Source organism: Myripristis murdjan, chromosome 4 (assembly GCF_902150065.1).
Source record: "Myripristis murdjan chromosome 4, fMyrMur1.1, whole genome shotgun sequence".
Taxonomy (NCBI): Eukaryota; Metazoa; Chordata; class Actinopteri; order Holocentriformes; family Holocentridae; genus Myripristis; species Myripristis murdjan.
Genome location: NC_043983.1, coordinates 36,342,901 through 36,358,623, shown reverse-complemented (window position 1 = coordinate 36,358,623; position 15,723 = coordinate 36,342,901). Strand labels below are relative to the sequence as shown.

General features: G+C 48.3%; 1 protein-coding gene across 1 annotated transcript in view; it reads left to right on the top strand.

Moving 5' to 3' along the window:
- grin3bb (glutamate receptor, ionotropic, N-methyl-D-aspartate 3Bb) overlaps nucleotides 1-15,723 on the top strand; it is a 67,467-nt gene that overhangs the window by 31,984 nt on the left and 19,760 nt on the right. Inside the window, exons 2-3 of the mRNA XM_030050458.1 lie at nucleotides 4,596-5,227; nucleotides 10,073-11,165. Coding sequence (XP_029906318.1) covers nucleotides 4,596-5,227; nucleotides 10,073-11,165 — 1,725 coding nt within the window. The remainder of the gene's footprint in view (nucleotides 1-4,595; nucleotides 5,228-10,072; nucleotides 11,166-15,723) is intronic.

Sequence of the window (15,723 nt, the reverse complement as noted above, 5' to 3'; positions counted from 1 at the left end):
CGCACGCCACTGCCAGGTTGAGTTTGGCGCCGCAACGTCTCAACGGGACGCCTCAAACTTTAAACTCATGATGCAACAGCCTCTGAGCTCAAAACCCCCAAACCTGTTTAGACATGAGGGCAGGGAGGGGCACACACACACACACACACACACACACGCACACACACACACAGTCGGAATCTGAATGTAAAAGTCAGAGGGGGGGGGCAGGGTTTGTGTTTGTAAACACGTCATTCAAAGCTGGCCCCGCCTCCCTGGCCCCGCCTCCCTGGCCCCGCCTTCCTGGCCCCGCCTCCCTGGCTACACTAACTACCCGCTGCCACTTTTCCTTTCTTAGGATGGTGGCAGATTGAAATGACGGCGCAAAATGTAAAACTTTCTGTTGCCATCCTAGGAAACAAGGCTTTGTTGCGTTGGCTCCTCCCCTCCCAGCAACTCCCAGGCCGGCGTGGCGTTGCTCCTCCTCCTCCTCCTCTTCTCCTCCTACTCCTCTTCTCCTCCTCCTCCTACTCCTCCTCCTCAGCGCTCAGCGTATTCACCCTTGCTGTGGGAGGAGCTTCGTCCGTTGGCCGCTCAGGTTCAGGTTTAGGGTTTGGGTTTGGGTCGGGGTCGGGGTCGGGGTCGGGGTCGGGGTCGGGGTCAGGCTGAATCTGCACTGAAGCTTCCTGTTGCAGAAATTCTCACTCGAGTTGAAAAATTTAAATTCAGGCTAATGACGTGATTTTTGTGTCGCCTGGGTTTGGGTTTGTTTGTAGTCGTCGTGTCGCCGCGTCACGCAGCGACTTCCAGCAAACCACTGATGACATCAGTGCTGCTGATTCTTTTACATGGATCCAATCCTGATTTCACCACAAAACCCTTCCTCCTCCTCCTCCTCCTCATCTCTCAAGTCTCATTATGTCCCGTTTGACTCCTTAATGTTGTGATTCATTGTGGCTGTTTCTGTAGAAACTGCTCAGCCTCCAGATAATCACAATTTCAAAGCGTTAAAAGTCTTTTCAAAGTGCAGCAGCAGAGCGGCTGAATCGGGTTTAAACGCTGACGTCTGAGGTGAAGGTCTGAGTGACGACTGCAGGGAGGAGGAAGGAAAGACGCAGTTCGCTGTTTTGTGTCTGTTTTTTTTTTTTTTTTTTGGTGTTTTAAGCAAAGCAGAGAAGGAGGTGAGGAGGAGGAGGATAAGATCTTCTGGCTGAAAACTGAGATGAAAGGAGGGAGTTTTCATCCTGCTATCTTTGTTGTCTCACTCCTTCAGAGATCAGACTGCCGCTTCCCGCAGGAGGCTTCAGACGCCGCTGCAGAAATCTCCCATCAGGCCTCAGTGTTCCTCATCACATCCAGTCAACATCTGATGAAACTGAACTCCCGCGTGACGCCGCCGTCCTCCACCACCGTCCGCGCATGAAAAACATCTCCGAGAGCCAAAAATAAATCATCATATCATCAGTCAGTCAACTGTATCATCTGATGACATCACGGCTTCAGCAGTGACATCAGAATCTGAAATACTTTGGGGATCAATACAGGAAAAAACAAATCAAGATGATCTAATCTAATCTAATCTAATCTCTGTATTGTCCACAGGCAGCAGGGAGGGACAGTTACTGCTTTTACTATCAAAGACTTTGTGCAGTGGCTCTGTAGCGCCTCCCGAGGGCAGTTTGATGAATTCTTTAAAGAGGGGATGACGCGTAAGTGAATATATAAGAAATAGTAAAACAACACATATAAAATATACCTGACATAAAAAATAAGATCTGGCCAGAAAGACACCTTGTCCTCATGTGAAGATGAAATCTGGAAACCCGATGCCTTTAATTTAAACACCTGAAAAATATTCTTAGTGGGGCATGGAAAGGGTTAAGGGATTTTTGTGCACGGATTAAGAATTTGTGAACTGGAACACACCTAAAAAGATCCACTGATGTAATATGAATTATTAATTCCTCCTTGGTTTTATCTTAATTTGATATATTTTATAATATTATTCCTGAATTATCCCTGAAATGCAACATAAATCATAAAAACCTGAATATACACCTTAAATGGAAGATGAACACACATTTTCAGTTCAGTATTAAGGCATTTTAACACATTTCACTTCTCCTTGAAATGTTATTTTAACTGATATCAAAAAGTCTTTATTGTTCAGAAAATGAAATATTCCTTCATTTTGTCAAGTCCTTTGTCTTCAGTTCAGATTAGGAGGCTCAGTGTTGACACTAAGAATTGATTAAGGGTTGCTGTGTGTTTCCAGGTAAGTTAAGGACATATTAAGGGTTTTGTTTGTTGGGTTTGATTCTACTTTCATTTCCTCACCGTGAAGCCAGAATGAGTCCGAACAGATTCTGCTGTCAGACCTCAGACTGGACGGGGAAAAGTGAGCAAATGTGTGAATGAGAATCATGACACATTCCCCGACACCCAGCGGGACGTCCCGGGGCCGAGCCGGCCGGACGTCCCGGGGCCGAGCCGGCCGGACGTCCCGGGGCCGACCCGGCCGGACGTCCCGGGGTCGATGCAGCGGGACGTCCCGGGGTCGATGCAGCGGGACGTCCCGGGGCCGACCCGGCCGGACGTCCCGGGGTCGATGCAGCGGGACGTCCCGGGGCCGACCCGGCCGGACGTCCCGGGGCCGACCCGGCTGGACGTCCCGGGGCCGACCCGGCCGGACGTCCCGGGGGCGAGCCGGCCAGCTGCCGGCGTAAGTGTGGAGTCAGCAGAGGAGCTGCAGATGGAGGCCGACAGCAGCTTCCTGTCGGGGAGCAGAGGTGATGGATGACAGCGGCGCTCTCTGTGGATCCTCTCCATCAAAAACACAGAAGCCAAATGAGCGCCTGGCGTCTCTCCGCTGCAGCCACACGGCTGATGAAGAGGAGGGGAGGAGGGCGCCAGATGAGAGTGGTGTGAATTGCAATTTGTGTTTCCATCTCCTGTGTCTGGGAAGCCTGTTAGCGGCGTGTCTGGGAAGGTTACGGTGACAATCCTGCGCCGCCGCCGCCGTAATGAAAAGAGGCCTCGGAGACATTTGGCCTGAAATCAGCTCATTCCGGCTTGGTGTGAGGAGCTTGTCGTTCCCATGTTCAGGCCGCGAGGCTGCAGAGCAGATCTGTCGTCACTGTTTTCTGAAGGATGTCAGTGGATAAAACCTCCAGGAGTCACAGCTGAAACCGTTCATCACATCAGACTCAGCTGCTCAAGCTGCTCCAATCAGGACGCACGACGGCTCTGAGCGCTACATCTTATTGGCTGCCTGAGGCCACCTTCATTTACCTGATGCACAGCAGGTGAAGGGAAAAATGAAAAAAAAAATGTATTTGAATAAGATGCTCACGCTCACTGTATGTCTTTCAGTCTGAACAGTTTTACTTTGGTCAAAATGAGTGAACTGTCCCTTTAACTATGTTAGAGGTCACATGAATGGACTGTTATTGCACCTCTGAATGGACATACATGCACAAACACACAGGGGTTCTCAAATGGGGGTCCGTGTCCCCCTAGGGGTACGATGGGTATGTTAGATTTTAAAAAAAATGTTAACTTAAAAAAATGTCAGTCATGCATAATAACCAAAATAATTAGCCTTTGCTAAAATAAGTCTAATTTAAAAATGTAAAAAGATGTGTTTGTGGTTTGAATCTGCTGCCGTGGTCGTGGAGCGAGGACGTTTGTTCGCTCTGAGCGGGAAGACGAGACCAAACAAATCCAGAAAGTGGATCAGTGGTTGAAGCTGGAAACGAGGAAGAAGAGAAGAAGAAGCAGAAACACAAACAAGAGAATCTGCTCAGCATCAGGTTGTTGGTTCACACTGATGGAGCTGGACTGACCCTCTGACCACAGGAGGCTCAACTGGTCCAACTGGACTGACCCTCTGACCACAGGAGGCTCAACTGGTCAGGACCAACTGGACTGACCCTCTGACCACAGGAGGCTCAACTGGACTGGGACATACTTCAGAGGGGAACATTATGAGGAAAAACTATCCGCTGGGTTAGTAGTCTGACCTCGTGGGTCAGAAGCTGTATCCGGTCCTGTCATCAAGCTGCCTTAACCAATCAGATGGGACCCTGGAGCCAGATGCACCATTATGTATTTTCATTTTCATTTTCATTTTCATTTCATTTCACTTTTTTCCCTTCATCTTTTAGGAATTTAAAATGAAATGTTTGTTCTTCTGTCCCTTCCCCCTGAAAATTAGAAGATGCTGCTGATCATGTTGTTTTTGATGATGTTTGCTCAAAATATGACAATAACCTCCATCCTGATGCTTCCTGTGTGTTGTGAGTTAAAACATGACACAGAACATGTCAGAACATGAGACATGAAGTTCCAGTTCAACCTGAAGAACCCTCTCTGGACATCAGGCAGCTTCTGTGCTGCTGATGTTCTGCACATGTTGTTAAGTGAGACAGAGCTGCTGTGTGGTTTGTGTTTAGCACGTTAGCACGTTAGCACGTTAGCACGACGGCGACCCCGCCCTCTGCTCAGTCTGAGGATTCTTGTTAATCAAAGTTTTCAAGCTAATGAGCTTGACGCCTCTGAAGCCTGTGTGCTTTAATCTGCTCTGATCTGCGTCTCCTGTCTCGTCCCTCCTGCAGAACCGCTTCCACCTGCAGATGGTGATGGGCGTTCCTCCGTCGGGTCTGTCCGAGCTGCTGCTGACCGTGCTGCGGCGCTCCGGCTGGCTGGAGGGCATGGCGGTGCTGTGCCGGGGCTGGGAGGAGGCGCCGGGCCTCCTGCACCTCTTGGACCGTCAGAACCGACCGTCTTGGGACGGCGCCGCCTGGCACCTCCGCGCCCTCCTCAACCTCACGCAGTCGGCGCATGACGACACCCAGATCCACGACTTCCTGTCCCAGCACTTCCGGCAGCACCAGCCGCCGCCGGCGTCCGTGCTGCTGTTTGGCGCCGACCCGCAGTGCGCGGCGGCGGTGCTGCGCAGCGCCCAGGACCTCGGCCTCACGCTGCCCACCGTGCACTGGATCCTGGGACACCCGCTGACGCCCGACGCCCTGCACTCCATCGGGCTGCCGCTGGGCCTGCTGGCGTACGGCGAGGTCGAGCGCAAACCACTGGACTTTTACATCCGGGACGCCCTCCAGCTGGTGGCCCGGGCCGTCACCGCGGCAACGGTGGTGAGGCCGGATCTGGCACTGATCCAGAACATGGTGAACTGCTACGACAAGCCCAATAAACACGAGGTGCCATCGTCAGGACAGTACCTGGCCAGGTAAAACACCGCATGCTGATTATTAACCAACCAGCTGAGACTCTATAGTCTGACTTCAAGAACAGGTGACAGGACAGGTGACAGGACAGGTAAGAGGACAGATGACAGGACAGGTGAGATGACAGGTGACAGGACAGGTAAGAGGGCAGGTGAGACGACAGGTGACAGGACAGGTGACAGGAAAGGTGACAGGACAGGTAAGAGGACAGGTGAGACGACAGGTGACAGGACAGGTGACAGGAAAGGTGACAGGACAGGTAAGAGGACAGGTGAGACGACAGGTGAGACGACAGGTGACAAGACAGGTGACAGGACAGGTGAGATGACAGGTGAGATGACAGGTGACAGGACAGGTAAGAGGACAAGTGAGACGACAGGTGACAGGACAGGTGACAGGACAGGTGACAGGTGTTTTATGGAATAAGCAGGTCATTTACTGGTTGAGTCTCCAGTCTTATCTTCCTTCATCCCGTCTTATCTCAGGTGAGGAAATCCTCAAAACTCAATCCAGCATTGCTTGTCAGTTTTTATGCCTGTTGCCTGGCAACCAGCAACTGATGCTACTTGTCTCATGTCATCTCAAGTCAGGCGCCCCCTGGTGGTTGTGTGAATAACAGCTCTGTGGCTTTCAGTCAGGCGGCCAGGGTTCACATGCAGGCGCGACAGTTTCTGCTTTTAAATATTTATATAAATGAATAAATCAAAAACAAATCGTAAAAAGTACCCAGAAATGAAAATGTTGTGAATTTAAAATTTCACATTAAGCCTTGAGTTTACATTCCAAACATACAGGCAGTGTCAGTGTTTGTATACTTGCACACTTTGCATTTCAGAAGAAAGAAAAAAAAAATAAAAATACTTTATTTATTTATTCTTTTATTACATTATCTGTTTTATCAGTTCAGCATTATCAGTTCTGAAAAAGGTAATAGTAAATTATAACATTATTTAGTGCTACACACCTGAAATGTTTTACATTATTGGTAAACATGTTATCATAGTAACAGTCAGAGGATGTTATTGCGTTTTTGGTCATGTTATTATTTTGTTGGGCGTCATTATCTTTTCGGGAAGTGATGACATCACTGGGTGCAGCTGATTGGCTGCTTGCTGCCGTGCTGATGTTTGGTTTTGGCGAGGCTGATGGACGAGCTGACGCAGCGTTTAGTTTTCATCCTGGCGACGGTGAGCGACTCATCTGAGCGCTGCTGTCTGCTCCTCACATTTTATTCAGGACTTTTAAAGCGGGAGCTGCTGCTCGTCCTGGACGAGCCTCAGCCGGAGACGCTGCCAGCTCCTCCGCCGCTTTAAATCACCTCAAAAATGACTTGCTTTTAATTAATTAAACTGTTTCCAATGTATTTATGAAGACTGTCTGGGACAGTGACTCCACAGTGAGCGTCCTGCTGGATCTCAGCGCTGCCTCAGCAGCTCTGCAGCCAATCACATCGTCCGCTGCTCCGGCTGAAGCCGCCCCTCTGCTGCAGGGGTCTGAGGCGTTCAGGCGCCCTGCGGGAGTTACACTTCGGGTCCCGCTGCACATTTTCGTCTGAACCCGAGACGAGAGCGTAGAAACCGAACCCCAGATTTTGTTCGTCCTCCATCTCCGGGTCACATTTACCGCTCGAATAGCCTCCGTGTTGCCTTCAGCGTCGTCACGTAAACTCCAGCACTGTACAGGAAGTTGACCAGAACAGACAGTAGGTCCGTCACTTTTCACTGAAATAACCCCGTCATGACCGAACCTGAACCCGACCCGAACATAATTTTTAAATTTGTGTCTGGGGCGGGTCGTCACCCTCTAGCAGGTGTACAAATCAAACGCACACCGACTGATTACACATCATTTTAGCATTTAAGTTGTTTATACTTGATGATGTCACCACCTGTGGCTGGTCCGGGGAAAAGGGCAGTAACCATAGAAACGTACCAGGTAGAACCGTCTCAGGCCTTTGATTCACAGCAGATCAGAGTATTTCCGGTGGCTCCCGTTGCCATGGCAACAGCTGCAGCGTTCAATGCCGTCACAGCGTGGGCGGAGCTAACATCAGACTGACGCACGGCTAACAGAAACATGCTCTGTCTGAACTGCGAGAAGCAGCTGGTGGCTAGCATTAGCCAGCAGATGTTTGCTAACATTAGCAAGTTGACACTTGCTAATGTCACGCCGGTCGGTGTGAAATGCATTCTGGGATACTCAGCAGTACACCTGAGTGTGAACACCCGACTGATGGCAGGTGGAGGCGGCAGGAGGAGACTCCAGCCCCGCCTCCTGCTCAGGTGAGCCACAGCCAGGTGAGCTGAGCCGGACAGGTGACTGACGTTTAGCACCAGAAACACACAAACACAAACACACAGTGTCAGCAGGGAGAAGAGGAGCAGCTCACACACACACACACACACACTGATAACCAATACACTCACACACTCTGATAATCAATACACTCACACACTCTGATAACCAATACATTCACACACTCTGATAATCAATACATTCATACACTCTGATAACCAATACACTCACACACTCTGATAATCAATACATTCATACACTCTGATAACCAATACACTCACACACTCTGATAATCAATACATTCACACACTCTGATAATCAATACATTCATACACTCTGATAACCAATACACTCACACACTCTGATAATCAATACATTCACACACTCTGATAATCAATACATTCATACACTCTGATAACCAATACATTCACACACTCTGATAATCAATACATTCAGGTGTGATGATCGTTTGCTTCTTTATAAACATGGTAATCAATATCAAATGATTTGTAAACATTTGAAATGACTTCATAACGATGATTTAAATATTTAGTGGCTCCTCATGAATCATTTATGAAACATCCAGTGTTTGTTTGTTTGTTTGTTTGTTTGTTTGTTTGTTTGTTATCGCCAAATGCAAAGTTGCCACCCGTGCTTGGCCCCGCCCCCTCAGGGTCTGATGCCCGTGCTTGGCCCCGCCCCCTCAGGGTCTGACGCCCGTGCTTGGCCCCGCCCCCTCAGGGTCTGACATGACAGCGCCCTGTGGCGTCTGCAGGAGACGCAGCAGCTTCTCGCTTTGATCCCGTGTCATGTGATCAGCTTCTCGCTGTGATCCCGTGTCATGTGATCAGCTTCTCACTTTGATCCCGTGTCATGTGATCAGCTTCTCACTTTGATCCCGTGTCATGTGATCAGCTTCTCGCTGTGATCCCGTGTCATGTGATCAGCTTCTCGCTTTGATCCCGTGTCATGTGATCAGCTTCTCACTTTGATCCCGTGTCATGTGATCAGCTTCTCGCTGTGATCCCGTGTCATGTGATCAGCTTCTCACTTTGATCCCGTGTCATGTGATCAGCTTCTCGCTGTGATCCCGTGTCATGTGATTAGCTTCTCGCTTCTCGCCGTCTCACTCAGCGGAGTCGGACGATAGCCGTCTCCATGGAAACGGGAATTGAACTCTGGTCCGGCATGTGAAAGTGTCCCCCCGACCTCCCGCCGGCACCGGACGGCTGCCCTCTTTATCCAACACGCCGCCATGCCCGGGTCGTTTTACCCATAATGCATCACGTTACGGTGGGTTAGGGTTAGGTGGGTCAGGTGGCCTGGAACGCAGCATAACACGTGATGTGATTTCCGTGTGTGTGTGTGTGTGTGTGTGTGTGTGTGTATAAACTGTGCTTCCCTCTCTAGGACCCTGAAGACACACAAACATGCTAAAAACCCAGACTGAGGCGTTTCCATGGCAACACCAATGGAAAGACAGAGATTGAGATTGAGGAGTGTCAGCTGTTTTATGTTGCATGGATTATATCTAATCTGAGTATCTACATGCTTTAATTAGACTGAGATCATATAATGAACGAGCTTATTATAAAGTGTGTGTGTGTGTGTGTGTGTGTGTGTGTGTTATCTCAGCAGACAGTAAACACACTGAATACTGAGTGTGTTATCGGTGTTTCAGCCCTGTCATGTTTTATTCCTCTGATATTTATGAAGCTTCTTCCTCCTTTCATTCATCACGTCTTCATCCTCGTCATCCTCTCCATCTGTTCATCTCCAGCCGCCTTTGATGCTTTAATTCTATTCACACGTTCTGCCTTTCCCGCCTCGCTGCCCATTTATTCATCCAGTCTGCTGGGACTGTTATCTGCTCGCCGCTCTGGATGTATGGAGTGTGATTTTACACCTTATTTGATGTGTTCAGGTGCAGCGCGGCTATTTGATGTGTTCAGGTGCAGCGCAGCTCCTGCAGCTGCCGGCGGGCCGGTCGCCACGCGGCATCGGCGTTTCCTGCGGCGAGGCTCTTATTGCTTAACGCCAGGAAGCCACAAGATTAACTGTGAGGACGGAGGGAGATAAGAGAAATAACCAGAGACAAACTCAGAAAGGTCAAGTTAAGACTAAAGGAATGAACCAAATGAATCGCTTCTGTCACGGGGTGGGGGTGGGTTAGGGTTAGGGTTGGGGGGGGGGGGGGGGGGGGGGGGGGGGGGGGGTCAGGCTGATTACAGCTGATACGATATGAATAACACGAAGTGGTGAATTTAACTGGTAGAGTATTTTTTTTAAAAAAAACAACAGAGTTAAAGCTGTTTAAAAAAATCATAATCAGACATGAAACAAAACTAGAAAGCTCAGACCTCCACCAGCACTCTGCAGCCGTCACGTTAGCCACGCCCACTGCGTGAATTTCAAACAACTAAGGAACACAGCACGAGGACAGGAGAGCAGACGGTAAAAATTTTCCAGCAGTAACATTATTGGCTAAAAAAACAATCATAAAATGAGTCAATAAAAATATGTTTTGAAATGTGATTTGTTCTGTTCCGCAGGTTCCTCTCCAACACTTCCTTCTCTGGCCTGACGGGCCCCATCACGGTCCACCAGAACTTCTCGCACATCCTCACCTCGCAGCGGTTCCACATCTGGAGCCTGCGGCGGGACGCGCTGGGCCAGCCCGCCTGGGTGACCGTGGGCAGCTGGGAGGCCGGCCGGCTGGAGGTGGAGGACCAGGGGGTCTGGCGGGGCACCGGCCACCGCCTGCGGACCGAGGGAGTGGGGGGGAGGACGGGGGGGCGGTGGCGGGCGGGCATGCCGGTGGTGGGTAGCCGGGTTCGGGTAGTGACTCTGGTGGAACATCCCTTTGTGTTCACGCGGGACGTGGACGACGAGGGGAACTGCCCGGCCGGTCAGTACTGCCTGGACGCCGGGACCAACAGCTCGGAGACGCTGGAGCGATACTTCCATGAGGTGGCAGGCGGCAACAGCAGCCTCCTGCCCGCCGAGTACGGCAAGTGTTGCTATGGATACTGCATCGACCTGCTGGAGAAACTGGCCGAGGACCTGAGGTTCGAGTTTGACCTTTATATCGTCGGAGACGGGAAGTACGGAGCCTGGAAAGCCGGTCGCTGGACGGGGCTGGTGGGGGATCTTCTCAACGGCATAGCGGACATGGCAGTCACCTCCTTCAGCATAAACTCGGCGCGAAGCCGCGTCATTGACTTCACCTCGCCCTTCTTCTCTACGAGCCTGGGCATCCTGGTGCGCAGCAAGGACACCGCTGCGCCCATCGGTGCCTTCATGTGGCCCCTGCACTGGTCCATGTGGGTGGGCATCTTCGTGGCGCTGCACATCACCGCCCTCTTCCTCACGCTGTACGAATGGAAGAGCCCGTTCGGCATGACTCCACACGGACGAAACCGGATAAAGGTGTTTTCTTACTCTTCGGCGCTGAACCTTTGTTACGCCATCCTGTTTGGACGGACTGTGTCGTCCAAGACACCAAAGTGCTGGACGGGTCGCTTCCTGATGAACCTGTGGGCGATCTTCTGCCTCCTGGTGCTGTCCAGCTACACAGCCAACCTGGCCGCCGTCATGGTCGGGGAGAAGACCTTCGAGGAGGTTTCAGGGATCCACGACGCCAAGGTGAGACACTTCAGTCTGGTTTGGGGACTTGATGAAAGTTCTTCCCAGTTCCAGGTTTGACCCCGTTGAGTGATCTTTGTGTCGGTGGTGTTAAACACCTCCGAGCCTGTAGAAACTGAGGACACCTGCTACACCTGAACACGAGCTGACAGAGCAGTTGTCCAGGTGTGTCAGGCGGCCTGATGATGAAGCAGTGAAACAGCTTTGAAAAGCTTTGAAAACCAGGAAAAGATGGAAGTTATAGGCCACCAGATCACAGTGTTACGATGTCACAATATCACAATGTCAGCATATCAATACATCGACACGTCAGTGTATCGGTATGTTGCCAGGAGAACCTCCGTCCTGTGGAACATGAAGGACTCACTTTCACTGCGAATGTTGTTCAAACTAAAACTGGGGCTGCAGCCGTTTGTTAATACTTTCTTAATGCGTTTTTCCAGGATGAGAACTAAACAAACATGAACCTCCACTGACAGAAACTGTGATGAAATATAACAAGGAGCTCCTGCGTTCAGAGAACAGACACAAACGTTTCTACAGAATAAAAAGAAAAGCCAGACGCTTCATAAAAAAAGTTGTGACAAGAACTGTAGATCAATTTGTGTATAAAGGTCATTAACAAATAATTCAATCAGGAATTTAAAAAAAGGAAAAAGGCAGAATTAGAGAATTTGATTTTTTTTTTTTAATTTAACCTTTATTTAACCAGATTAAAAAAAAAAAAAAAAAACTCATTGAGAGAGTATTTAATAATTGATATGAAAAATTATTAGTTTTCATGTACTACTGGAGTTTTTGCTGGAAAAAATTCACAAAATTCAAATGACTAAAACTACAATGCATGTTAGAAAAATAGAGTAAAATAATAATAAAAAAAAAGTTTGTCAAACTGAACACTGCAATGTTTTACATTCGAGATGCATCCACTGTGAATGCATCACCTGTGGGTTCACCTGCAGGCGGCAGGTGAGTGTCACCTGTGTGCGGCAGGATGTCCGGGGTCTCCTGCCCGCTGGAGCAGGGAGCAGCACCAACTCCTCTGATCTGAGGAGCTGAGAACATCACACACACACACACACACACACACACTCTCTCACACACACACACACACACACACACACACACTCTCTCACACACACACACACACACACACACACACACAGCAGAGAGAGAGCAGAGCTTCAAACGGCCACCCGAGTGTCAGCGATGACCTTTGACCCTCACCAGCCGTCTCTCCGCTGTGGAGCTGCTGCAGTGAGGGCTGCCTTCAGCCAGACGCTGCTCATGACCTCAGCCTCCAGAACAAAACCCGCATGTGCTGTGTGCTGTAACTGCCGCCTCAGGTTTGGGTCGTTCCAGGTCATTTCACCAAATTTTCAGGACATCCCACGCACTTGGGTCTCAAAACCCCCCCAGTTGTTCCTCATGTGTCCAACAGGCACTCTGTAAAATTTTAGTTTGCTCGGATGGATGAGGGGGTATGTGTCGATATTTAGTGAGGGGGTATGTGTCGATATTTTTCTTCCATTTTCAGGTGTCAACATCTCAGGAACTACACCACATAGGAAACTGAAATTTGGTACAGTAATACACCTTCACTTTTGTTTGTGTGATTATCTTCAATTTTGAAGATAATCACACCAAAATGATTTCAGTTTGTAAAGTAGTCAATTTTATGCGTATTTTATATATGGTGAAATTCAGAATGCATACTTTACTGTGGAAATAGCCATTTGGAAGCAGAAACCCGAACTGTAGGAATGTGCAGCTTAAGAGATTTGGTAAAAAAGTTCATGAAAACTAGTAGAGAGAACCACATACAGTGGAAACATACCGCACACTGGACTGTGTAACGAGGATCCTCATGACAAGTTTATCCCTTCGCCACATTACCGGCACCTTGACTGCCTGCTGTGCACGGGCATTTTCTTATTTTTTAAGTTCATGAAAATGTTGATGTTGTGATAAATAAATGCATTTCTGGTGCAATGGTCATTGTATTTTAGGTTAATAATGAACAAATAATAAACAATAAATGAATATAAGACACCAAAGCAAGCTACAGTGGTCTAATATTGAGGAATTTCAATATTTGTGAGTGGTGAAAAAGCCCCATGATTGGGATAAAAAAAAAAATGAAGAACTTGCATAAAGAAAAAGTTTTTTTTTAAGACATTCCCAGATGCAGTTATGGGCCAATGAAAATCTGACACCAAAACTCTTTTTTGGTTTTGGAGAAGCTGCCATCCAGAAACCGATGCATATATCTGACTCAGCATTAATGCTTTGAACAGTCCATGTGTGTATCTCAAAGCTCTGAAAAAATCAAGAAGCTGGGGCAAAAACAAAGTTGTTTTCTGAAGGCCCAAACATGGTCGACCACAAAACCCACGTAATTTTTTTCAAGATTCAAGATTTTTATTCGTCACATGCGTGATGTACGGGTACAGCAGCAGTGAAATGCAATTGCAACAACTCCAGAACTGTGCAGGTAAAAAAATAGATAAGAATAAAACAGATAAAAAAATAAAATAAAAATAAAATATAAAGTATACATAACACATTCCTATATACAATATACAACCCATGTACAATATACAACAATATACAATAAGTCCAAATAAGTACAAAGTAAGAAAGGGAATAGAAGAAGAGTGAATGAATGGGAACATGAAAGGCACTGACCCACATCCACAACTGAGCTGCAAAACCCTGAAGAACAACCCGCTCCGATGGAGGTTCAGGGTTGGTGTGAAACCATGAGACCAAGTGACAGAACCCAACGCCCGGTACTGGGATTCAGGAACCGCCAGACTTGATCCAGCCTCATGGAGTCACCCCTTCCTCTCCAGTCTTTACGTGTTGCTGTCTGCCAGTAGGTAGGGTGTAGTGTAGTGGGGATGTGGGGGTGGGGGTCAGCATAAGACAGCAGGGGGTAATATAGTAGTAACCCTAACCCTAGAGTTTCCATTTTTGAGGGCCTGGCATGCCTACCAGTTATGATGTATGACAGATGTTTTTGTATATTCTGAGAGAGCAGGTGGAGGTGTGTTATCGTACCAAATTTCAGTTTCCTATGTGGTGTAGTTCCTGAGATATTAACACCTGAAAATGAAATGGAGGAAAAATAAGGATGCGTGAAAATCACACCAAAATCGACACATACGCCCCTCACTAAATTGGCTGTATCTCAATAGTACAGAGTGCCTATTGGATAATTAAGGAACAACTGGTGAATTTTTCCGAATTTTTTGAGACCCAAGTGCGTGGGATGTCCTGAAAATTTGGTGAAATGACCCGTTTTTGAGTTTGTCCAGTTTTTGGGGTCAGCAGGGGGGTCAGCGGGGGGGGCAGCAGTTGAGTGTCTTGTCCTGCCAGTCCGTCACATGGAAACCCACTGAGCGCCAACCACCAGCTTCCCCCTCTGACCCGGCCAGGTGCTCGTTCTGTCACCTTGGAGGTGCTGATAAAGTTATTCAACCGGTTCCTCACAGAACCTCCAGCGGCATGTTCCAAACCTCCAGTTTGAAATCACCCAAACTAATAAAAAGCATCATAATCCAGCGGTGCAGTGACAGAAACTTTTCATTCAAAGCTTAACTTGTAAAATATCCAAATACTCCAAATAATCCAAAATAATCCAAATAATCCAAATAATCCACCGGCAGCCCTCTGACAGTAAACTGGGTCCCACATTTACATAGAAAAAAAAAACTTCACTCCCTTTACTTTTTTCTTTTGGCTTCCGAAAATGATGTGCAGGAGGAGCGGCTTTGTGTGAGTTTGTGCTGTCGGCGCCCTCTAGTGGCCAGAAAATCCCTTTAAAGTTCAGATTCTTACCCGTTTAGCAGTGAGATTGTTCTCACAGCACACACACGTTTGGTTTTGGCTTTCAAAGTGACAGAACTATTTCCTGCCGTAGTGCTGCCACTGTATCACTACGCTGCAGCGCTCCAGTCCCATATTCAGCCTGCGGAGTGACACAGTGGCAGCACTATGACAGAAAATAGTTCCTCCATTTGGGAAGCCAGGGGACTGGGAGGAGTGTTGGAAGTAAACCCAAAACTTGCCAATAAAACCAAAAAATTGCCATCGGACAGATTTTCCTGATGAAGGTCCAGCTGTCCTGAACCTGTGGCATGACACAGATGTGGAGGTTTTCTCTTGGTGCTAATCAGCCAGCAGCAGGTGTGTAGGCAGGTGTGTGTGTAGCTGCAGTTTTAGCTGCTCAGCAGGACCGACAAATCCTGTCACATCCTGTTGTTACACCGACATCTGATGCCGCTTGGTACACGCTCATATTCAGGACGTCACGGCCTGTTTTCTCTGTTATTCTGTTATTTTCAGACGGAGTCTCCTCGTGCTCTGTATTAATGTACCTGTCAGCCTTTCAGCACCTTAACTACTGTGTTTGGTATTAAACTGTGCAGCGAGAAGAGCAGCCACATATTCATCTTAATAAAGGCTTTACAGCCGAACCATAAGACAGGGAGGCTGCACAGCTTTCTAAATCACCAACAACACAATCTGACAAAAGAGGAAATATGCCCTGTAT